Genomic DNA, 25557 nt, shown 5'->3' on the forward strand with positions numbered 1-25557 from the left:
TGGGGGGGAGCTGTCTCTCGGGTTTCCGCCGTTGCCGTGCTAGTTCCTCGTATTGTCGCCGCTCTGTTCTTGCTGCCTCCACCTGCTTCCCCGGCAGGTTTTTGTATCTCTCCAATACTTGCTCCCAAGTCCAGTCTATTCTTTCTTCCAACTCCTCCAGAGACCAGGATGCCATCTCCTCCCGGGCACGCTGCTTGATCCAGTTGTTGTGGGAGATTCTGTCACGGTTGTCGTAGGATGAAGGAGCGGACCAAAGCGCAGCGTGTGTATCGTTCCACATTTTCTTTATTAAACTGTGAAACTATGCAATACATACAAATAAACTGAAATAACAAAAACAACAAACTGTGACGAAGAGTTACAACATACACTTACTCAAAAACAATCTCCCACAAACCCAGGTGGGAAAAACAACTATTTAAGTATGATCTCCAATTAGAGACAATGATGACCAGCTGCCTCTAATTGGAGATCATCCCCCCCCAAAAAAACATAGAAATACAAAACTAGAACATAACATAGAAAATCTAAACTAGAAAAAAAAACTGTCACGCCCTGACCTACTCTACCATAGAAAATAACAGCTTTCTATGGTCAGGACATGACAGCACCTGACCTCAATTTTGAGTCTCATTGCAAAGGGTCTGAATATTTATGTAAATAAGGTATTTCTGATTTGTATTTTTAATACATTTATGGGGTATTTTGTGTAGATTGATGAGGGAACATTTTTATTTAATCCATTTTAGAATAAGGCTGTAACGTAACAAAATGTGGGAAATGGGAAGGGGTCTGAATACTTTCTGAATGCACTGCACACTCCCAGTAATTTATTGGGGAAAACACCAACGCTTTGGCATCACTGTGCCTTCTTCAGGGAAATGTCATGAATGCTGGAGCCAGGTAATGTAGACAAAAAATGAAATTAGTGCAACCAATGACAGTATATGGAACCAAAATAGATTTGATCCTGTGATACAGGCCATATGGCACAGGGAGGGGTGGGGTGGGTGGAACTTAAAAGAACTGCAATAAAAACTAGGACATTTCCAAGATTCCACTCCATTTCATTCCCCATTTGATCCTCTTTCAAGGTCCCTTTGGCCTTCTGTTCTGCCAAACGCAAACTGACACATAGGCTAGAAGACATTGTTCTTATCTTGAATTAGGCCTATCTCTTGTCTCTTGTGAAATAATGCAAAACAAGCTGTTGGAAACCATTCTATTATGGTGCCTTTCCACTAAGCTTAGACAGGGCTTGAACTAATGGCTTGGGACCTCCATAATAAAACATTCAGAAATGTGATATTTTATGAAAGTTAATATGTTGATATTTAATTCGTTTATATTTTATTTACGTTATACTATATCTTGCCTCAGAATAGATACATAATCAAGTAATTATGTCATGTTTGAGAGGTAGACTATGGGTAGACACTGTAGGTTAATGCCAGACAGGACCACATCTCTGGACCCTTGCAGTCGTTATAATACTGACAGTTTACACATGACGCGGAGAGATTAAGGGATAGGCGGGACTGGAGAGCATCTGGTGCGCTCGCGTCTGCACAATGCGCTCCAGCCACTGTTTGGAATTTATTGCACAGGCTATCCTTTTGATGGATAGAGCAATGTTTGTTTCTTCCTCCATTCAAACGTACGCTGCATCAATCCACCGAGTCTGTTCCAACAGAAGGACGTAAATGGTTGTCATCATCATCTTTGCTGCTCCTACTGTATGTGGTCCTTGGGATTTATTGCTTCAATTTGAAAAGTAGGATAATTCAATGATGTCGATATCGCTGTTGTTCCTGTTCTACCCGTCTGTTTTGCTGTTCTTTGGCTTTGGCTGCCGGTACGCTTCGAGCTTTGTGTGTCCGGGTATCTGCCGATGTTCCTCCAACACCATTAGATGTAACAACATCACGGAGAAGTCCGTTCCAATGAGCGAAAGGGGTCCAAGACTGTAAGTGATTTATATTACATCTGAGCTGATTCATATTTTGTGGATGGACATGGTAACAATAATTTACATAATATTGGTGCGCATTTACACACGGGTCAAATCAATTGGAACCAGAGAGCATGCATGCAAAAAAAATGTTAAATTAGTTAACTTTTTTAAATGAAAGATTAGGCATGTATGGTGGTATTTAAAAAAACACAAGCGCTCAATTATATTATTACTTTCCTTGATAGACTACTATTGGTGTTACTTTCAGAAAATGGATCCTAAAATGGATCCATTACATGTAACGTAGGTCTACGGGGCGGCGGGTAGCCTAGTGGTTAGCTCTTTGGGCCAGTAACCGGAAGGTTGCTAGATCGAATCACCGAGTTGATAAAGTAAAAATCTGTCTTTCTTCCCCTGAACAAGGCAGTTTAACCCACTGTTCCTAAGCCGTCATCGTAAATAACAATTTGTTCTTAACTGACTTGCCTAGTTAAATCTATGTATTTTTTAAAAACGTTTCCATTGGGTACGCTGTGGATGCACAGGATGTTCCAAAGCCTTCTAAATCTACTAAAACGTGCTCTCTATGCATTTGAAAAATCCCAGCAACATATATATTTTTTTGCTTTATACCCAAGAAGCTCTAGCTACTGAATTGATATAATGGTCCGGATACCTTCCTCCAGTCCTGAGAGGCTGACTAAGATAAATTATGTTCTGCTTTTTCATCCTCAAATCCCTAGGCTCTAAAACACTATATGGCCAACGTTGTGAATTTTTTATTAGTTGATTTGGATATGTCTAAATGCAGGTGTTCTATTGAATTCGACTTAATTTGAAACATACTAGCCTGCGTGTGTGTGTGTGTGTGTGTGTGTGGAGAGAGGTCCAAAGTTGTAAATTAGTTCAAAGCAAATCTCTCTTGGCAGAGTATAGAGGCCATCTCCTGCAGTCAAGTTTCCATTAAAGGGATAGCTCACTTTTCTGAAGTTTAGTTTAGATTGCTAGACGCTGCAAAATTGTGAGCCAGATGATTCTTGAAATTGTTAAATAACCAGTTAATGGATTTAAAAATGTTTCAGAGGACACAACAACACCCAATAGAGAAGTTGAAAATAAGCTGACCATCAAAAGTGAACTAACCCTTTAAAGCTGTCTGTCTGTAAGCCACATTTTGGCAGGCAGACTGTTTATAAAACCCTATAAGTCTTCTCCTAGATCATTTGCTGAGATCATTTTTATACAGCAAATTCTCCAGTGTTAAATCAACACTGACAGTGTTAAATGTAACATCTAGTTAGTGTAAAGCCTTTGTTGCATATTTCCTAGAGGACCTTGCCTGTCAAGTGAATTGTAAAGTTAACACCCATGACTGTATTTGTTAGGGACAGTGACATAGTTGTTGCGTTCATACATGTTCAGCCCTATGGCCTTCACCAAGTGAGATACTAAGCGAATATGTTAACATTAAAATGTAATTATTCAACACAATAACAAATATTTAATAAGGCCTTATTTTGAGGGCCAAGTTTTACCCTAATACAGTGACCTGAAACTCATGTTTTTCAGGCCTGCAAGTCACATTATGATGGCTTGCAAAGTTATGTGTAATTCTTATTGGAATCCAGCCAGAGTGGGGATATCCAACATTTTGAATTTTTATTCCCCTGCAGCCTGCATTCAGAACGACTGCACGTTTTGAAAACCTAAGACATGAGACTACCTAAGACATCTAAACTGGAACAACCATTTCAGTAACGGGTGCAATAAGTCCAAGTAACAGATTGGATTAGTTTTAATTTAACACTTACATCATTAACTGAATCCCGTCCAGGCAGCCTTCGCAAATGACCATGTTGTACCTTTAAGAGGCTAAAGCCACAAAAGACCTAATGGAATGGCATGGTATCAGTTATCTGTTGTTGATTTTTCAATCTAACATTTCTAGTGTTGATTCAGGAGAAAACTATGTTTTTTGTTCCCAAATCCTAATCAAATTTTATTGGTCACAAACACGTGTTTAGCAGATGTTATTGCGGGTGTAGCGAAATGATTGTGTTTCTAGCTCCAACAGTGCAGTAATATCTAACAAGTAATATCTAACAAGTACACAACATATACCCAATACATGCAAATCTAGTAAAGGAATGGAATTAAGAAAATTCTAACCAACTGTTGAGACCCCAACTGAGTTCTGAATAAAATAATATATACAACAATTTTGGGAAATTGATCCGCTGGCCTACAAAAGAGGGGCAGTCTGTTTATATCTTCCAAACCACAGAGTTACATTAAGGTGAACTAATCGGCCATTCCATTTGAGTGACTCTGTCCTCCATTTCTTATTCTGCTGTCACGATGGGCCTCGTATGAGGTTACATTAGCTGGTGGTTACATTAGCTGGTGTTTGGACATCTGTAGGGGCTTGGCTCAATGAGGAGGCCTGTCAATGTGGCTTTTGTAAATCGAGAGATTGTCCAAACACTCTGACACTAATAAAAACAAGCCCTTGTTCCCTGCATTAGTGGAGAGCGATGGGTCTGAGTGATTCATCAAGTCTGTTACAGTTGTCTGTTACAAAATAGCATTGTTCAATAATTGTGTCAGTATTGTCTATTGATAAAACAGAAAAATACTTTTGGCCAATACTGTTATACAGTACATGATGGAGTTCAGAGTTAACAGTGTGCTGCTTTATGTACAGTGAGCTCCAAAAGTATTGGGACATTGACAAACGTTTTGTTGTTTTGGCTCTGTACTCCAGCAATATGGATTTGAAATGATACATTGACTATGAGATTAAAGTGCAGACTGTATATTCATCCATATCAACTGAACTGTTTAGAAATTACAGCACTTTTTGAACGTAGTCCCCCCATTTTAGGGGAGCAAAAGTATTGGAACAAATTCATTTTTATGTGTATTAAAGAAGTCGAAGTTTAGTATTTGGTCCCATATTCCTAGTACTCAGTGATTACATCTAGCTTGTGACTCTACAAACTTGTTGGATGCATTTGCTGTTTGTTTTGGTTGTGTTTCAGATTATTTTGTGCCCAATGGTAAATAAGGTATTGAGTCATTTTAAAGTCACATTTATTGTAAATAAGAATACAATATGTGTCTATACATATACATACATATATATATATATGAATGTGGATGTTACCATGATTATGGATAGTCCTGAATGAATCATGAATAATGATGAGTAAGAATGTAATGGTGAGAGATTAGCATGTCATGGGAGGTATGATATTTGTTCATCTGTTTCTCACTTTCTCATTCATCATTATTCACGATTCAAAAAACACAAGCCAAATATCCCATTTGAGAAACATCTGCAGTGTAGACTCAATCTCTCCAGTCATTAAATGCATACTTCTGTTCGACTAGATGATTAGCAGTCCCATATTGCATTAGATTTTACACTGTTCATAATAATGTCAGTTTGACTATAGATTAGAATTTGTGGACAAAGACATTCAAATAAATCCGATTTTTTAATATAATTAGCTTTTTTAATATAAAACTTTGGAGTTATTGGAGATGTATCATAAACCGTTTAATAGTGTATTTATGTAGTTATTGAAAGTGTAACATTATCTGTGAAACATTTTCTCATATCTAGCTGTTTATTTGAAAATGATAGACCTGTTACTTTGAAAGGAATCTCTGTGTCACACCCTGATTTGTTTCACCTGTCTTTGTGATTGTCTCCACCCCCCTCCAGGTGTCGCCCATCTTCCCCATTATCCCCTGTGTATTTATACCGGTGTTCTCTGTTTGTCTGTTGCCAGTTCGTCATGTCTGTCAAGTCAACCAACGTTTTTGTATCAGCTCTTGCTTTACTCCCGGCTCTCTATTCTTGTCCTCCTGGTTTTGACACTTGCCTGCCCTGAGCCTGCCCGCCTGACCACTCTGCTTGACCTGACCCTGAGCATGCCTGCCGTCCTGTACCTTTGCCCCTGTTGCTGTAATAAACATTGTTACTTCGACACGGTCTGCATCTGGGTCTTACCTTATTCTGATAGTACGAACTTGCCATGACTGACCCAGCAGACCCGGGCCAGCTGCGCGACACCATCTCCTCCCAAGGAGCCACCATCGGGAGGCACAAGGAACTGCTTCGTGGCCTTATGGAGGGGGTCCAAATGTTGTCTGAACGCCATAACCGGGCATTGAGTAGTTTGCTGGAGCCATTCCGCGGGTTGTCTGGGAAGCAGCCTACCACAGCCTCTCAGTAACCCAGCTGCTAGCAGCGCCGTCTCATCGGCCGCTCCACCTTCTCAGGAGCCCCGTTTACCCCCACCCCCCCCCACCCCCGGAATGCTTCAATGGAGAGTCGACCATCTGTCGGGCGTTTTCTAGCTCAGTGTGCCCTCATTTTCGAGCTTCAGCCCTCCTCCTTCCCCTAGGCTATCTTGGAGTGAGCCGATCTCATCACGCTGATGTCCGGGAGGGCTCTCACCTGGGCTACTGCTGTATGGGAACAGCAGCCGGCCATATGTGTTAGTCTGGAGGGGTTCGTGGGAGAGGTGAAGGTTTTTTACGCCCCGTTCTCCTGGAGAGAAGCTGCCCGGGAGCTAATCCAGCTTCAGCAGGACTCCTGCAGTGTGGCTGACTATACAGTGGATTTCCGCACGTTGGCAGCAGAGAGTGATTGGAACCAGGAAGAACTGTTCGATATGTTCCTGCACGGCGTCTCGGAGGAGGTCAAGGACGAGCTTGCTGCACGGGAGTTACCTACGGATCTCGATTCCCTCATCACTTTGACCATCCAAATTGATGTCCGACTACGGGAACGATGGAGCGATATGAAATTCGACTTCGCTCGCACAACCAGGGATTCCACCTTGCCTCTGAGTTTACTTGAATTTCAGAGATCAGTGACCTATTTTGAAGCAACTATTGCAAAGGGTTTTCTAATGATCAATTAGCTTTTTAAAATTATAAACTTGGATTAGCTAGCACAATGTGCCATTGGAACACAGGAGTGATGGTTGTTTACAATGGGCCTCTGTACACCTATGTAGATATTCCATAAAAAATCTGCAGTTTCCAGCTACAATAGTCATTTAAAGCTAATTGATCATTAGAAAACCCTTTGCAATTATGTTAGCACAGATGAAACCTGTTGTCCTGATTTAAAGAAGCAATAAAACTGGCCTTCATTAGACTACCACTCAGACTAGTTGAGTAACTGGAGCATCAGCATTTGTGGGTTCGATTACAGGCTCAAAATGGCCAGAAACAAATACATTTCTTCTGAAACTCGTCAGTCTATTCTTGTTCTGAGAAATGAAGAGTATTCCATGTGAGAAATTGCCAAGAAAGTGAAGATGTCGTACAACGCTGTGTAATACTCCCTTCACAGAACAGCACAAACTGGGTCTAACCAGAATAGAAAGAGGAGTGGGAGGCCCCGGTGCACAACTGAGCAAAAAAACAAGTACATTAGAGTATCTAGTTAGAGAAACAGACGCCAGTCTCAACGTCAACAGTGAAGAGGCGACTCCAGGATGCTGGCCTTCTAGGCAGAGTTGCAGAGAAAAAAACATATCTCAGACTGGCCAATAAAAATAAAAGATTAAGATGGGCAAAAGAACACAGGCACTGGACAGAGGAACTCTGCCTAGAAGGCCAGCATCCCGGAGTCGCCTCTTCACTGTTGACGTTGAGACTGGTGTTTTGCGGGTACTATTTAATGAAGCTGCAAGTTGAGGACTTGTGAGGTGTCTGTTTCTGAAACTAGACACTCTAACGTACTTGTCCTCTTGCTCAGTTGTGCACCGGGGACTCCCACTCTTCTATTCTCGTTAGAGGCAGATTTTTAACTGCATTGTTAAGGGCTTAGAAAGCATTTCACTGTAAGGTCTACACCTGTTGTATTCGGCACATGTGACAAATACAATTTGATTTGATTTGATTTGATAACATCCCTGTCGCTCTGTGGCAAGCAGGACAGTCACACATAAACACAGGCCATCTTATCTTCCTACATAGAACCTGTTTGTGAAACCAGCTCTTGAAAACTGAGCCTGTCCTGCAGGTTCAACTAGGTTTTAGTTTTTTTATTTGTTTAAGAGAGGAGAAAAATATAACAGAGTGGAAAATATAATATAGTAATTGTTGCAAAACATTTATGTGAAAATAGCAAATGTTTGGAGCATAATGCAGTAAATACTGTATGTTTAGATTAAATAAAATGAAGAATCAGTAATAATAAGAGCATCATGCTATAATCATCATGCTATATATTGCAGGTTTCATTTCCATATACAGTGGCTTGCGAAAGTATTCACCCCCCTTGGCATTTTTCCTATTTTGTTGCCTTACAACCTGGAATTAAAATTGTTTTGTGGCGGGTTTGTGTCATTTGATTTTCACAACATGCCTACCACTTTGAAGATGCAAAATATTTTTTATTGTGAAACAAACAAGAAATAAGACAAAAAACAGAACTTGAGCGTGCATAACTATTCACCCCCCCAAAATCACAAAATCAAAACTTTGTAGAGCCACCTTTTGCAGCAATTACAGCTGAAAGTCTCTTGGAGTATGTCTCTATAAGCTTGGCACGTCTAGCCACTGGGATTTTTGCCCATTCTTCAAGGCAAAACTGCTCCAGCTCCTTCAAGTTGGATGGGTTCCGCTGGTGTACATAAATCTTTAAGTCATGCCACAGATTTTCAATTGGATTGAGGTCTGGGCTTTGACTAGGCCATTTCAAGACATTTAAATGTTTCCCCTTAAACCACTCGAGTGTTGCTTTAGCAGTATGGTTAGGGTCATTGTCCTGCTGGAAGGTGAACCTCCATCCCAGTCTCAAATCTCTGGAAGACTGAGACAGGTTTCCCACAAGAATTTAGCGCCATCCATCATGCCTTCAATTTTGACCAGTTTCCCAGTCCCTGCCGATGAAAAACATCCCCACAGCATGATGCTGCCACCACCATGCTTCACTGTGGGGATGGTGTTCTCGGGGTGATGGGAGGTGTTGGGTTTGCGCCAGACATAGCATTTTCCTTGATGGCCAAAAAGCTACATTTTAGTCTCATCTGACCAGAGTACCTTCTTCCATATGTTTGGGGAGTCTCCCACATGCCTTTTGGCAAACACCAAACGTGTTTGCTCATTTTTTTCTTTAAGCAATGGCTTTTTTCTGGCCACTCTTCCTTAAAGCCTAGCTCTGGGGCGTGTACGGCTTAAAGTGGTCCTATGCACAGATACTCCAATCTCCGCTGTGGAGCTTTGCAGCTCCTTCAGGGTTATCTTTGGTCTCTTTGTTGCCTCTCTGATTAATGCCCTCCTTGCCTGGTCTGTGAGTTTTGGTGGGCGGCCCTCTCTTGGCAGGTTTGTTGCGGTGCCATATTCTTTCCATTTTTTAATAATGGATTTAATGGTGCTCCGTGGGATGTTCAAAGCTTTGGATATTTTTTTATAACCCGACCCTGACTTCTCCACAACTTTGTCCATGACCTGTAAGAAGAGCTCCTTGGTCTTCATGGTGCCGTTTGCTTGGTGGTGCCCCTTGCTTAGTGGTGTTGCAGACTCTGGGGCCTTTCAGAACAGGTGTATATGTAACCGATGTGAAATGGCTAGTTAGTTAGCGGTGGTGCGCGCTAATAGCGTTTCAATCGGGTGACGTCACCCGCTCTGAGACCTGAAGTAGTTGTTCCCCTTGCTCTGCAAGGGCCGTGGCTTTTGTGGCGCAATGGGTAACGATGCTTCGTGGGTGTCTGTTGTTGATGTGTGCAGAGGGTCCCTGGTTCAAGCCCAGGTTGGGGCGAGGAGAGGGACGGAAGCTATACTGTTACATACAGTGCCTTGCGAAAGTATTCGGCCCCCTTGAACTTTTCGACCTTTTGCCACATTTCAGGCTTCAAACATAAAGATATAAAACTGTAATTTTTTGTGAAGAATCAACAACAAGTGGGACACAATTATGAAGTGGAACGAAATTTATTGGATATTTCAAACTTTTTTAACAATAAAAAAATGGAAAAATTGGCCGTGCAAAATTATTCAGCCCCTGTACTTTCAGTGCAGCAAACTCTCTCCAGAAGTTCAGTGAGGATCTCTGAATGATCCAATGTTGACCTAAATGACTAATGATGATAAATAGAATCCACCTGTGTGTAATCAAGTCTCCGTATAAATGCACCTGCTCTGTGATAGACTCAGAGGTCCGTTTAAAGCGCAGAGAGCATCATGAAGAAAAAGGAACACACCAGGCAGGTCCGAGATACTGTTGTGGAGAAGTTTAAAGCCGGATTTGGATACAAAAAGATTTCCCAAGCTTTAAACATCCCAAGGAGCACTGTGCAAGCGATAATATTGAAATGGAAGGAGTATCAGACCACGGCAAATCTACGAAGACCCGGCCGTCCCTCTAAACTTTCAGCTCATACAAGGAGAAGACTGATCAGAGATGCAGCCAAGAGGCCCATGATCACTCTGGATGAACTGCAGAGATCTACAGCTGAGGTGGGAGACTCTGTCCATAGGACAACAATCAGTCGTATACTGCACAAATCTGGCCTTTATGGAAGAGTGGCAAAAAGAAAGCCATTTCTTAAAGATATCCATAAAAAGTGTCGTTTAAAGTTTGCCACTAGCCACCTGGGAGACACACCAAACATGTGGAAGAAGGTGCTCTGGTCAGATGAAACCAAAATCGAACTTTTTGGCATCAATGCAAAACGTTATGTTTGGCGTAAAAGCAACACAGCTCATCACCCTGAACACACCATCCCCACTGTCAAACATGGTGGTGGCAGCATCATGGTTTGGGCCTGCTTTTCTTCAGCAGGGGCAGGGAAGATGGTTAAAATTGATGGGAAGATGGATGGAGCCAAATACAGGACCATTCTGGAAGAAAACCTGATGGAGTCTGCAAAAGACCTGAGACTGGGACGGAGATTTGTCTTCCAACAAGACAATGATCCAAAACATAAAGCAAAATCTACAATGGAATGGTTCACAAATAAACATATCCAGGTGTTAGAATGGCCAAGTCAAAGTACAGACCTGAATCCAATCAAGAATCTGTGGAAAGAACTGAAAACTGCTGTTCACAAATGCTCTCCATCCAACCTCACTGAGCTCGAGCTGTTTTGCAAGGAGGAATGGGCAAAAAGTTCAGTCTCTCGATGTGCAAAACTGATAGAGACATACCCCAAGCGATTTACAGCTGTAATCGCAGCAAAAGGTGGCGCTACAAAGTATTAACTTAAGGGGGCTGAATAATTTTGCACGCCCAATTTTTCAGTTTTTTATTTGTTAAAAAAGTTTGAAATATCCAATAAATTTCGTTCCACTTCATGATTGTGTCCCACTTGTTGTTGATTCTTCACAAAAAATTACAGTTTTATATCTTTATGTTTGAAGCCTGAAATGTGGCAAAAGGTCGAAAAGTTCAAGGGGGCCGAATACTTTCGCAAGGCACTGTATATATACTGAGATCATGTGACACTTAGATTGCACACAAGTGGACTTTATTTAACTAATTATGTGACTTCTGAAAGTAATTGGTTGCACCATATCTTATTTAGGGGCTTAATAGCAAAGGGGCGAATACATATGCACGCACCACCTTTCTGTTTTTCATTTTTTTGAATTTTATGAAACAAATAATTTTTTTCACTTCACCAATTTGTACTATTTGGTGTATGTCCATGACATGAAATGCAAATAAAAATCCATTTCAATTACAGGTTGTAATGCAACAAAATAGTAAAAACGCCAAGGGGGATGAATACTTTTGCAAGGCACTGGATTTAGGGCTTGTTTTTGGTGTGTGTGTGTGTGTATGTGTGTGTGCATATGCGTGTGTATGTGAGCGTGTGTGTTTACTGAAGAGGACAACAGATATGTGTGTGACTGTGTGGAAGACCTTGAACAATGTGTTGTTACCAGGACAACTTCAGACAGGGAATTCTTTCAAGAACACACACTTCCTTGACTGTTAACAAAATGTCTTATTTGACTTACTAAAAGTAAACACATACTAATGTATTGAATTAAAGTTTGGTTCCTTTTCGATGGTCTGTCAAATAGTTTAAAAGTACCATTTTATATAATATTGTCTTTCTGACTGTTCCCATACTTCTCAGGGTCCTGAAGCATCTGACTATGAGCACAATAGCCAGCCACACCTTTGATGGCCTGAGAAGAGTCCAGCATATGTGAGTATCAAATATCAATCTGGCGTTGATCCATATCAATTCAATCACTTTTTGACCACACCCCTTTTGATTAGGAATTGTTCAAAATAACCCGTTTTTGCTTGGTGCGTCTTTTAGAGAAATCGGTCAAAGTGTTGCCTTGGAAACCATAGAGACCCTTGCATTCAACAATCTTCTCGACCTCAATGAAATGTGAGTGTGTTTCCCCCAGGTGTAGAACATGGATCCTCATAGAAAGAGTTTAGTCTGCTTTCTTGTATGGGCTGATCTTTTTTCAAGATGGTGTTCTAGATCTGCTAGTGATGTATGTGACGTTTAGTAATATGTCATTGTAAGTGACGTATAACTAATATGTCAGCTTGGGTGACATACAGTATAACAAAAATGATTAAGTGTCACTATTTTGAATGATCCTACTGAGACCATGTTGTGAATATATTGTAAAGGGACTGGCTGAAATCAAGCGTGTTCTGTATGTCAGATGTGTGCTGTATGTGACGTCATATACATTTTGGTTTCGCAGCTTCATTAAGAACACACGGAGCCTGGTGCACATCGCTCGAAGGACGTTCAACAACCTTCCTAAGCTGCGTTATCTGTGAGAGGCCTTCTGAACTTTAAGAGATACCAGAGATCATACCATACTATACTATGTCTGTGTTTCAAATGGCACCCTATTCCTATCATAGTCCACTACTTTGTATTCCCTTTATAGTGAACTACTTTTGACCAGGACCAGGGCTCTGGTCAGAAGTAGCGCACTATAAAGGGAATAGGCTGCCATTTGGGATGCAACCTATCTCTCTCTGCATAGTGAGGGCTTGTTCCACTCTAGATAATGCTACCTGTCTGGTTTATTCATTCACATACTTTCTTATACTCTGCTACAATGTACATGTTGACACTTTGACCTCACAATAGTTCATTTCAGTTCAGTAAATCTTTATTGTTCCCAGTGTATATATTGTGTGTATAAAACATTAAGAACACCTGCTCTTTCCATGACATAAACTGACCAGGTGAAACCAGGTGAAAGCTATGATCCCTTATTGATGTCACCTGTTAAATCCACTTCAATCAGTGTAGATGAAGGGAAGGAGACAGGTTATAGATGGATTTTTAAGCCTTGAGACAATTGAGACATGGATTGTCTCAACTGAAAAGTGTTCAGAGGGGGAATGGGCCAGACAAAATATTTAAGTTCCTTTGAACGGGGTATGGTAGTAGGTGCCAGGCACACTGGTTTGAGTGTGTCAAGAACTGTTGCTGGGTTTTTCACGCTTAACAGTTTCCCGTGTATATCAAGAATGGTCCACCACCCAAAGGACATCCAGCCAACTTGACACAACTGTGGGAAGCATTGGAGTCAACATGGACCAGCATCCCTGTGGAACACTTTCGACACCTTGTAATCAATGCCCCAGCAACTCAATATTAGAAAGGTTTTCCTAATGTTTTGTAAACTCAGTGTATATTGTACATACAAAACATAGAAACCATATGATACAACATACATAAGGGATAGCAAGACCTCGGTAAGGTAGCGCAAATAGGTTATTATTGTGTTATGAAGTAATATAATTCAGTCTTGTTATGCATTAACAGGAGTATATCCAACACTGGGATAACGGTGTTTCCTGACATGACTTCTATCCATTCTCTGGAACCTTGGAACCAAAATTTTGTCTTGTAAGTATGTGAAGAAAAAAAGGGGTGCTCCAATAACATGAGAAGAGGTGCTGCCTTAAATCCTAGTGGAATCCATAAGAGGTAGAGATGCGACACTCTCCATTAAAACTATTTTTTTATTAGAAATTCATTAAAAACACAGTGACTTTCATCAGACAGAGTGTTGTAAGTATGGGTCAGTGACGTTGAAGGACTTGTCGACACTCTGTTGAAAAGTAAATATAGGCCTAAACAGTATTATATCAACTTAATCAAAAATGTGTCTTACAGGGATATCTGTGACAACCTCTATCTTCTGTCAATACCAGTAAATGCTTTCGTTGGCATGACAACTGAATATACTGCAATGTAAGTACTGTGTTATTATAATGGCTAGGCCTACTTTTTCCAATCCAAAGGAGAATATAGTCCTAAAAGCCTGAAGTGTGAAAATGGTATTGCTATACTGAATGACATTTAAAGTCACTAACTCTCGTTATTGCCTATTCAGGATCTGGGATCTAGGCCTTAATGCCAATGGTGTTAACATTGTTTTGTCTCTATTCTAGGAACCTGTTCAACAACGGCATTAGAGAAATACAAGACTATGCCTTTAATGGGACCAAGATAAACAAATTGTAGTATTTCCCATACTTTTAACATTTCAACTTATTTTTTTACAATGATAGCAAATGACTAAATAATCCAGTAACAATAAACCATGCTATTTACATCTACTTTGTTTTATGTGTTCTTAGGGTTTTAAAGAATAACCGAAACCTCAGAGTGATCCATAGGGAAGCTTTTAAAGGAGCGGTGGGCCCTAGGATACTGTAAGTGACACGCTTAAAGACTATCAATATTTGGTCTTTATTCTATGTTTCCTTTATTTAGTCAGGTTACCACAAGACTATATGAAGTCATGGTAACCTTCCCACAGCTGCAGGGATCAACTACACATACTAGAAAGGCATCAGTACACACACTGTAAGTCACTTTAGAAGTCGAAAATATATCTAATGCATGTGCTTCTGCTTCTAGCTCCATTGGAATTTGTACAGTACCAGTCAAAAGTTTGGACACACATACTCATTCAAGGGTTTTTCTTTATTTTTACTATTTTCTACATTGTAGAATAATAGTCAATACATTAAAACTATGAAATAACACATATGGAATCATGTAGTACCCAAAAAAGTGTTAAACAAATAAAAATATATTTTATATTTGAGATTCTTCAAAGTAGCCACCCTTTGCCTTGATGACAGCTTTGCACACTCTTGGCATTCTCTCAACCAGCTTCACCTGGAATGCTTTTCCAACAGTCTTGAAGGAGTTCCCATATATGCTGAGCACTTGTTGGCTGCTTTTCCTTCACTCTGTGGTCCAACTCATCCCAAACCATCTCAATTGGGTTGAGGTCGGGTGATTGTGGAGGCCAGGTCATCTGATGCAGTACCATTACTCTCACTCTTGGTCAAATAGCCCTTCACACGGCCTGGAGGCATGTTGGGTCCTGTTGAAAAACAAATGATAGTCCCACTAAGTGCTGTGTAAGGGCTATTCTACAATGTAGAAAATAGCAAAAATAAAGAAAAACCCTTGAATGAGTAGGTGTGTCCAAACTTTTTGACTGGTACTGTAATATCCTCAAAAACCTTTGTATCCTCTGTGTTGAGTGAATGAGTTACGATGATGACAGGTTCCATCCATTCTGAACCCTTTGCCATGTCTGTAATTAGAGCTCTGATGAATGACTGAGTGAGTGAGTTCATTAGTGAGTGAGAGAATGAATTAATAAAAACCTTTATTATGATTGTGTTTTCACTGTATGTTTTCCAGAGATGTCTCGTCGACGGCGATAGAGACTTTGCCGTCACATGGCCTCAATTCTGTCGTGGAGCTGGTTGCCCGTACAGCCTACGGCCTAAAGCGACTACCCCCTTTCAGGGGTCTGGGCAACCTGCAGAAGGCACACCTCACCTACAACAGCCACTGCTGTGCCTTACTCACCTGGGACACACACAGGTGGCATAATCCCATTCACAGCAGAAGAGGCTGGTGGGTGGAGATATAGGAGAACAGGCTCATTGTAATGGCTGGAATGGAATCAATGGAACAGTATCAAACACATCAGACATATGAAACCACATGTTTGACCATGTTCCATTTCAGCAAGCCATCCTCCTATAGCTCCTCCAACCAGCCTCTTCTGATTCACACCAGGGGCAAGTGTCAAAAGCAGGATTTGAACCTGGGTCTCCCACAGGAGAAACCAGTGTCTTGACGTTAGACCAAGAGGAAACTTCCTTTAGGGATGACGGCCAGGGAGTTCCTCTTTTCGAGGGATATAACTAGTAATTAAGTGGGCTATTCGTAGTAGAAGTTTGGAATTAATGAGACAATGGTCTTCAATGCCCTTCAAATGAATCCCATGAATTGTTTACAGGATGCAGCTGGAATCAGTCTCTAGGGCATGGGTTAAAGATAATGTAATCTCGGAACCCAAAACCAAGTAGTGTTTGCTGGCCAGCTAGCAGTCTATCACAAGAGACTAAATATATTGTATCTCATTTTAGGTTTTGCCCCGGTGCACGTTCGATGCGTGCCCGTTTGGTAATCCGGCCCTGTGTGTGTGTGTGTGTGTGTGTGTGTCTGTGACACAGCTCTCATGCCAGTCTCTCCTCATTGCTGTTAACCAAATCAAATGTTCCAAGAGGGTGGGGGCCCACAGATAGCATATGATAGCAAAATGTGTAGAATTGCAGGAAATTTGCTTTAAAACTGAATCATGTTCCCTCAGCCTCATGGCAAAATGTGTAGAATAGCAGGAAATTAGCTTTAAAACTGCAAGATTGTATAATAACATTGTAAAACTGCCAATTTTTCTCTCTGCACCATGGCAAAATGTGTTGAAATGAAAGAGGTCGGTGCCCAGGGTCCCAAATGCGGTAGTTGGCCCTACACACACACACACACACACACACACACACACACACACACACACACACAGCTGTATTTTCATGAAATGTAAGAACTTTTTGGAGTGTAACATTTTTGGAGCATTAAAAATCCTATTTTCCCTAACCTTAAACCTAACCCTAATACTTAACCTAACCCTAACATTATACCCAAAAACCCTTTCACTAAGACTAACCCTAACCCCAACCCCCCCTAACCCCAAAACCCTTAAAATACAATTTTAACAAATTCAGGACCAGAAAAAAGTCCTGACTGTTCAAAACAGTTCTTGTTTTCCTACCTTTTCAGGACATTAAGGTGAAATGTTAGGACATTGGGGTCCTGATAATGTAGGAAAACAAGGACACACACACACACACACACACAAACACACACTTTGTCTCTCTCTCTCTCTCTCTATCGCTCTTTCTCCCACGCCCCCTCTCTCTTTTACTGTAATCATTCAAGCTCACAGGCCTAACAACACAGGTGTCATGTCCTGACCAGTAAAGGGGGTTATTTGTTATTGTAGTTTGGTCAGGGCGTGGCAGGGGGTGTTTGTTTTATGTTTTTCGGTGTTTTTGGTTTATGTTCTATGTTAGTATATTTCTATGTTTATTTTAGTGTGTCTATTTCTATGTTTAAGTTTCTTGGGTTGACCTTCAATTGGAGGCAGCTGTTCCTCGTTGTGTCTAACTGAAGGTCCTATTTAGTAGGGGTGTTTTTTCCTGTGTTTTGTGGGTGGTTGTTTCCTGTTTTGTGTATGTTGCACCTGACGGGACTGTTTACGGTCGTTTTGTTGTTTGTTTGATTTTGAGTTAAATAAAAGTAAATATGAGCACGTCACACGCCGCGTCTTGGTCCCCATTAGATGACCCACGTTACAACAGGATCATAAATGGGAACAATATCTGTTTGCCTGTTGCAGTTTATCAATGAGGTTCACAATGAAATCAAGACCAGACACTCATGGTAGTATGCTCCAAATATAGAGATGGAAAAGAGAGAACACCTATCTTTGCGATCATGGCTTCTGTGACGGCATAGACTGCCATTGTTGACTATCTTGTGGCAAGTGCGCCATCTATACATCTCTATGGCTCCACGCTGATTTTGAACACAGATTTAATTTACCTCTATCTCCCCTAGGGATTCTCCAATCAATGCAGCACAACATAATGGATCTAGGCCTACGTATTGTGATGACAGTCAGTCTGAAAAGTGAGTTTCTTTTGCTTCTTCGTTTAAATGTTCAGTGCAGCCATTTTTATCTCAATATCAAATCATTTCTGGTTAACAATTATGAAACTTATTGTGATTGTTTTAAATTACAATTGTAAAAAATAATCAAAAATAGCGTTTTAGTAAAGGGCAATTTCTCAAGCAAGAATTTTGAGAGGGGAGGGGAAACTGAAAATGACCTGTTATTGGCAGAGAAGTTTGGAACTCTCTTTCTTATTGATTTATTAACTAATGTACCGCATGGTGATGTCACCATGAAGGCCAAAACTCCATCCCACCAAAAAAACTACTCTTACACTAAAAGGGCATTATCATCATTTTCACAATTTAAAAGTATTATTCCAACCTCATAGTGTGGAAATATATATTAAACACAGAAAAATAAGGTTTTTGATTGCACTGGGCCTTTAAAAAATCTAAAGTCTGGGTTCCCCAAATAATTATTCATTACATCATGGAATTGCTAAGTTTGTAGATTCATCCGTTTTGACTTAGAGACATCTTCAGTGAAGGTGCCATATTTGCCTAATTCCTAATTTGAGTAATAAATCATCTATTGATTATGACTTTTCAGGGATCCCATTTAAACTATCTGATTAGAAATGCCACTACTTGTCTGAACTAAAGTGAACTGTTTTTCATCCAGTCCTGCAATACTAGTGACACATCATGATCAATCATGATCTTTCAGTGATGACCTTTCATCTCTCCACCTTTGAACTATGGAAACAGGTTTTTCTATCTAGCCAATGGATTGTAGCCTCATATTACCAGACTAATTCATGTAAGTCCACAAGATCCGTCTGGCTCGCGACACTAAATGCATTGGTCTTCGGGGAAAAATAAATGTCAATATAATTATACAGTCATAAAACTTTAGTGACCATTGACCTACTCTTTACACCTCTCGCTTCCTGTACCACCAGGTTTCCAGCTGGTATGGTGGACTCATCCGACACATCCCTACTGGTGGAAATACATGGAACAAACAAAGATGTGGAAGATGAGTCCTACGGAGGTGTGGATTTCCAGTATCCAGAACTAGGGTTATACTGTCAGACCAGACCAACCCTCCAGTGTACCCCAGAGGCTGACGCCTTTAACCCGTGTGAAGACATAGCAGGTAGAATCAAGAATTGCTGCACTCAACTCAGCTTAGTCCCTTAGCAAAAGTCTTTGGATGCAGGGTTAAAAAGACAAACTGGGAAAGGAAAACCCTCATTCACTGTAATAGTCTTTAGACGTTTTAATGTTATTTCAAGCAGTCAAGAGGTCAAACTAATGGACATGTTTTGACGACAGCCTTTTACTGAAAGAACAGAAGGCCTAGGCATGATGCAAAAACATTGAGATTACTTTGTCCTACTGTCTCCTTTCCACTGTTATTTTACTGTTTTACTATCTTTATTTCTTAATAATAAAAAAAATGGTATCTAATGTTGTTGCGCAACTTTAAATGTATTTTCTGTAAGAAATGTGTTATATAAATGAAGTTTGATTGATTGAGTTTGACTGCTTTTCCCTTGTTAACTCCAGGTTTCAGTTTTCTCAGAGTCGCCATCTGGTTCATCAACATCCTGGCGATCATTGGCAACCTGACGGTCCTCCTCATCTTCTTCACCAGTCGCTGTAAACTCACCGTGCCACGCTTCCTCATGTGTCATCTGGCCTTCGCTGACTTCTGCATCGGCGTCTACCTCCTTATGATTGCCGCGGTCGACCTCCACACCCGAGGCCACTACAGTGAGCACGCCATCGATTGGCAGACGGGAGCAGGTTGTAGTGCGGCGGGCTTCCTGTCTGTGTTCGGTGGGGAGCTGTCGGTGTACACGTTGTCGACTATCACTCTGGAGCGCTGGCATACGATAACTCATGCCTTGCAGCTGGAGAAGAGGCTAGGCCTGGCGCAGGCTGCTGGCATCATGGCTGGAGGGTGGTTGATCTGTCTGGGGATGGCCATGCTCCCCCTGGTGGGGGTCAGCAGCTACAGCAGGGTATATAATATACTGTACCATAAAAAAACAGAACAATGGACGGCAGAGTATACCTAATGCTTCTGAACAGAGTAGTGGCCGACATATTCTGTTCATTTTTCAATGATTCTACATGTTGAATCCACACAAATAGCCACCACTAGTCTGCACCCAGCAGGTGGTTGCTATGACACACTGCAGCGACAGAACGCAATGACCATCCATTGTTGTGTTAAAAAACACACCGCAGCGACAGCAAGTGATGGCCGTCCATCGTTGTTGCTATAACACACCGCAGCAAAAGAAAGCAATGACCGTCCATCGTTCTGTGTGTTCTTTACATTATTTTCCCAGAGGAGAAAATGGGTTAGGACACTTTTTTTCATTACTGCTGTATATTAAATAACACAATAAATATTTTCCAGGTGAGCATGTGCCTTCCCATGGACGTAAAGACTCCTCTGGCCCAAGCTTTCATCCTCCTGCTCCTCTTCTTCAACGTGGGGGCGTTCCTGGTGGTCTGCGTCTGCTACGTCCTCATCTACCTGGCAGTACGGAACCCCCAGTTCCCCAGCCGCAGTGCAGATGCCAAGATCGCTAAGCGCATGGCTGTCCTGATCTTCACCGACCTCCTCTGCATGGCGCCCATCTCGTTCTTCGCTATATCCGCAGCCTTTAAGGTTCCGCTCATCACCGTCACCAACTCCAAGATACTCCTGGTGTTGTTCTTTCCTATCAATTCCTGTGCCAACCCTTTCCTCTATGCCATCTTTACTAAGGCTTTCAGGAAAGATGTCTATCTGTTACTGAGTAACATGGGCTGCTGCGAGAATAAAGCTAATATGTACAGGATGAAGGCCTATTGCTCTGAGAATTTGGTGAAGAGTAGTTCTGGGAACAAAGGGACTCTGATTTGTACAACACAAATGATGGACCCTCTGCCATTGCAGAGCCAACAGCTGAAAGACGATGGAGATTTGGGGACAATCTGAAATGGCACCCTATACCTGAAGAATAGACTATGCTTTTTTATTTTGTTCTATTCATTATCATCAACAGTAGCAACAAGTGACCTTACAGTATTTTGTAGTGCAATTCACTGGTTACTACAGTCTTACTGGGGGGGGGGTTATTGTTCGGATGGGACGTTTCTTTAACTTTTTTCTTTAACTGGGTCCTACAGTAGAACCAGGATTGTCTGCAATTTACTGTAAATCAAAGAGACGGTAAACAATTCTGAACATTTGAACTCCAATGTAATTCTCATATGGCTAAATGTGTCATTAAACCAAATTGTATTTAAATAAAACAACATTTTCTGTTGGCATTCCAGACTTGCTTGGTGAATCAATGCTACACTATGTACATGTTTTGTAACAGAATAACTATTCGGATATATATATATATATATATACATACTTGTTTATTTTGCAGTCATATGGAATATCTTCAAGCAGAGGCTGTCTGTAGACCATAAGAATGAGACCAGTGTCCACAGACAGTGGTTAGACCAAGTGTAAACCAGCCTTGCATTTCACATAAGGCTCAGTGGCGACCCGTCATTCAGGGCAGAGCCCCACCTATTTTGAGCACCACATTTTTTGGAAGAAAAAAAACTTAACTCAGAACAGCGAATACTTGACTTCAGTGAGTTCAAGACAACTGGGAAGTCGGGAATAAATGAGCTCCGACTGGGAAAATACGTTTTGAACAGTCATCCAACTTGGAATTGTACATTAGGCCTATTTCTAGAGCTACGACCTGAAGATCAATGACATCATGATTCGACCTTGTTTTTTTGAGTTCCCAGTTGTTTTGAAAACGCCATAAATTCAGAGAATACCAGACTTTGATGAAAAAATTGGCCCACGAAGAACCGCTACATCACCTTCCTGTTTAAGTGAGCACAGCACAACAAGGTGTCTAAAAATGTATTGTATGCTGCTGCATAAATTATGTCATATTCCAGGGAGATATGTATACTGTAGCTAAGAATGTAATACTAAGTGTATGTTGTGTAGTAAGATGTTAGTAGCCCATGCGTCTCACCATAATAATTTGGTCTATTTACCGCTCTTAATTTTGCCTACTGTTCTGACCTGGTGGTGCACATGTAGCCTATAACCTGTTTTAGAGAAATGTAATCATCAAATATTATAAGAGCTTTCATTGTCTGCTTCAATGCCCCCTTTACTTATCCTATGGTTCTGACTTGGTGTACAGGGAGAACACTGTAACAACGGCCCATGTTTTGAATTCTGTCGCTGTACATTTCAAAAGTGCTAAACAAATAGTTGAATTGACTATGTCCATCCTAGCTCACTCATTAATGTCTTAATCGAAATTACAGATTGCCTCTTATCAGCTTGTTGTCTGTCCCCTTACGTCATAGTTTGTACATCTCAATTTTCATTAGAAACCACATTTGTTTAAACAAGTCAGCCATATCAGCTATGTTTTTTAAAAGTCAGTAAATGAGGCTGAATGAACTGTTTCGCTGCCAGACAAGGCTCTGCTGATAGCCAGGTGTAGCAGTGGTAAGATGTTGGGACTGCTGTTGGGACAGCTTTATGTAGGCCCTAACAGTTTGTGGGCACCGTTTGTCACCGTTATAGTGCAATTAATGTATTGCTTAGTGTTGTGTTGTAGTGCTTTTGCTGGCATGCATCCCACTTTCTTTTTTTTGCCCATACCAAGATCCACTGATAATTTCTTGGTCTATTTTGCTTGAATAGCATTACTGTGCTCAATAGTCAAAAGGCGGCGCACATATGAAAATGGGTCCCCATTAATATCAGATAACGGTGTGTTATTAAAAATGTGTTGTAAATGCGAGCCTATCCTTTATTGTTCTAATCTTAGTCAAATCTCCTATTGTCCATGGACAGGAGACGATGTTTACTTTTGTGAGGATTCAAAAATGGGAATGGTTAGATCATCCACACATCCACACACACACGCGTATACACTGACTGTACAAAACATTTGGAACAGCTGCTCTTTCCATGACATAGACTGACCAGGTGAAACCAGGTGAAAGCAATGATCCCTTATTGATGTCACCTGTTAAATCCACTTCAATCAGTGTAGATGAAAGGGAGAAGACAGGTTAAAGAAGGATCTTTAAGCCTTGAGACAATTGAGACATAGATTGTGTGTCATGTCCTGACCAGTAAAGAGGTTATTTGTTATTGTAGTTTGGTCAGGACGTGGCAGGGGGTGTTTGTTTAATGTGTTTCGGGGTTTGTTGGGCAATGTTCTATGTTAGTCTATTTCTATGTCTGGTTTGACCTTCAATTGGAGGCAGCTGTTCCTCGTTGCCTCTAATTGAAGGTCCTATTTAGTAGGGTTGTTTTTTCATGGGTTTTTGTGGGTAGTTGTTCCTTGTGTAGTTGTGTGCCTTACAGGACTGTTTTCTCGTTGTTTTTGATTAAGTGTTTTTTTTTTGTTTTCTTCTCATTAAATAAAGAAGATGAGCATACACATTCCCGCTGCGCCTTGGTCCCATCTGTACGACGATCGTGACATTGTGTGTGTGCCATTCAGAGGGAGAATGGGCAAGACAAAAAATGTAAGTTCTTTTGAACGGGGTATGGTAGTAGGTGCCAGGCGCACCGGTTTGAGTGTGTCAAGAACTGCAACGCTGCTGGGTTTTTTACGTCAACAGTTTCCTGTGTGTATCAAGAATGGTCGACCACCCAATGGACATATAGCCAACTTGACACAACTGTGGGAAGCATTGGAGTCAACAAGGGCCAGCATCCTTGTGGAACGCTTTCGAGATCTTGTAGAGACCATGCCCAGACGAATTGAGTTGTTGAGGGCAAAAAGGGGTGTAGCTCAATATTAGGAAGGTGTTCCTAATGTTTTGTACACTCACTGTACATCCATGTACACTTCACAACTGCTGCTACCAGACTCTTAATTTACTATTGCTAATACTAAACAATTCAAACACCCCCCAATCCTCCCTTCTCTGATACATGTGTAAATATTGTACTATAAATTGTGCCTTCCTGTATTATACTTGTGCTAAAATGTCTATTATATTCTTATATTGTATTATTTCTTATTGTTGTTGCATTGTCATGAAGGAACTTGCTAGTAGGCATTTCGTTGGACAGTGTATACAATACATATGACTAATAAAACTTGAAACTGAAACCTGTTTTAGGCATTCATTTTATTGTTTTATCATTGCATTATTGGTATGACAGTGCTACAGTAGTCTAATTTATCTACTCAAGGCACAGTCGGCTATCAGCTGCTGCAAATATTTGCGGATCAAAATGTGCTGATCAAAATGTAATAACGAGATCAATATGGGTAATCATTGAAGAGAATGAAGAGTAACCGCCCAAAAGTGGGATCCCTCAAAAACCTCTAGTGACATCACCAGAAAAGTTTACCCCCGCCTTCCAAAGAAACATTACAGTTCTCCTAGCAGCAGGATATTATGCTGGAAAGACGATCCCGGATTTATATATTTTTTTTTTAAAGTAAGAGTCCCCCTGCAAAGACATGCTACATTTTGGGAATATCAATGTTCTGTTTAGGCTATATTTAAAGAAATACACTTGTAAAAAGTATATGTTATTGGAATTACTCAAGAGTCTGGAAAACTTAAATTGGTCTCTTTTGCTGGGCGACTGGTTTAATACAGTGCTGGTGACTCCTTACTCCACCTCCTCCATTGTCCTCAAAGAAACACTGTATATGAATGACATATTGGCTTATAGTGAAAAACTATTCTTTGTGCCAATGTAAAAGTTTGTTTGGGAGTACTAGTAGGGTCTGTAGAATGTATATATGGTGTCATTTCATAGGGGACTGAGGTCAAAATACCCAACAGGACTTTTTAAATTTTAGTCATTCAGCAGATGCTCTTATCCAGAGTGACTTACAGTAGTGAACGCATACATTTTCATACATTTCTTTGGTACTGGCCCCCTGTGGGAATTCAACCCACAACACTGGCGTTGCACACACCATGCTGGCGTTGCAAACACCATGCTCTACCAACTGAGCGTGACCCTGGACAACACCCTGTCGTTCTCCACTAACATCAAGGCGGTGACCCGATCCTGTAGGTTCATGCTCTACAACATTCGCAGAGTACGACCCTGCCTCACACAGGAAGCGGCGCAGGTCCTAATCCAGGCACTTGTCATCTCCCGTCTGGATTACTGCAACTCGCTGTTGGCTGGGCTCCCTGCCTGTGCCATTAAACCCCTACAACTCATCCAGAATGCCGCAGCCCGTCTGGTGTTCAACCATCCCAAGTTCTCTCACGTCACCCCGCTCCTCCGCTCTCTCCACTGGCTTCCAGTTGAAGCTCGCATCCGCTACAAGACCATGGTGCTTGCCTACGGAGCTGTGAGGGGAACGGCACCTCCGTACCTTCAGGCTCTGATCAGGCCCTACACCCAAACAAGGGCACTTGTTTGGGTGTAGCCCTTTCCTGCAGTCAAATGACCAAATCGCCCTCTAGTTGCCTCATTCTATTTCTACTTTGCACTTTCTTCCACTACAAATCTACCATTCCAGTGTTTTACTTGCTATATTGTATTTA

At 41.2% G+C, this 25557-nt stretch overlaps 1 protein-coding gene across 2 annotated transcripts; it reads left to right on the forward strand.

Annotated features, from left to right (window-relative positions):
* Positions 1-1258: 1258 nt before the first annotated feature.
* On the forward strand, positions 1259-21311 carry lhcgr (luteinizing hormone/choriogonadotropin receptor). Of its 2 annotated transcripts, NM_001123555.1 has the most exon segments (14): positions 1516-1966; positions 12070-12141; positions 12259-12333; positions 12665-12739; positions 13747-13830; positions 14101-14178; positions 14379-14447; positions 14568-14642; positions 15652-15837; positions 17920-17991; positions 18939-19135; positions 19549-20006; positions 20411-21036; positions 21117-21311. In NM_001123555.1, coding segments are annotated over 13 exon segments (2187 nt in total). In that variant the 5' UTR covers positions 1516-1787; the 3' UTR covers positions 20978-21036; positions 21117-21311.
* Positions 21312-25557: the final 4246 nt, after the last annotated feature.

The sequence above is a fragment of the Salmo salar genome, chromosome ssa28, assembly GCF_905237065.1.
Source record: "Salmo salar chromosome ssa28, Ssal_v3.1, whole genome shotgun sequence".
Classification (NCBI taxonomy): Eukaryota; Metazoa; Chordata; class Actinopteri; order Salmoniformes; family Salmonidae; genus Salmo; species Salmo salar.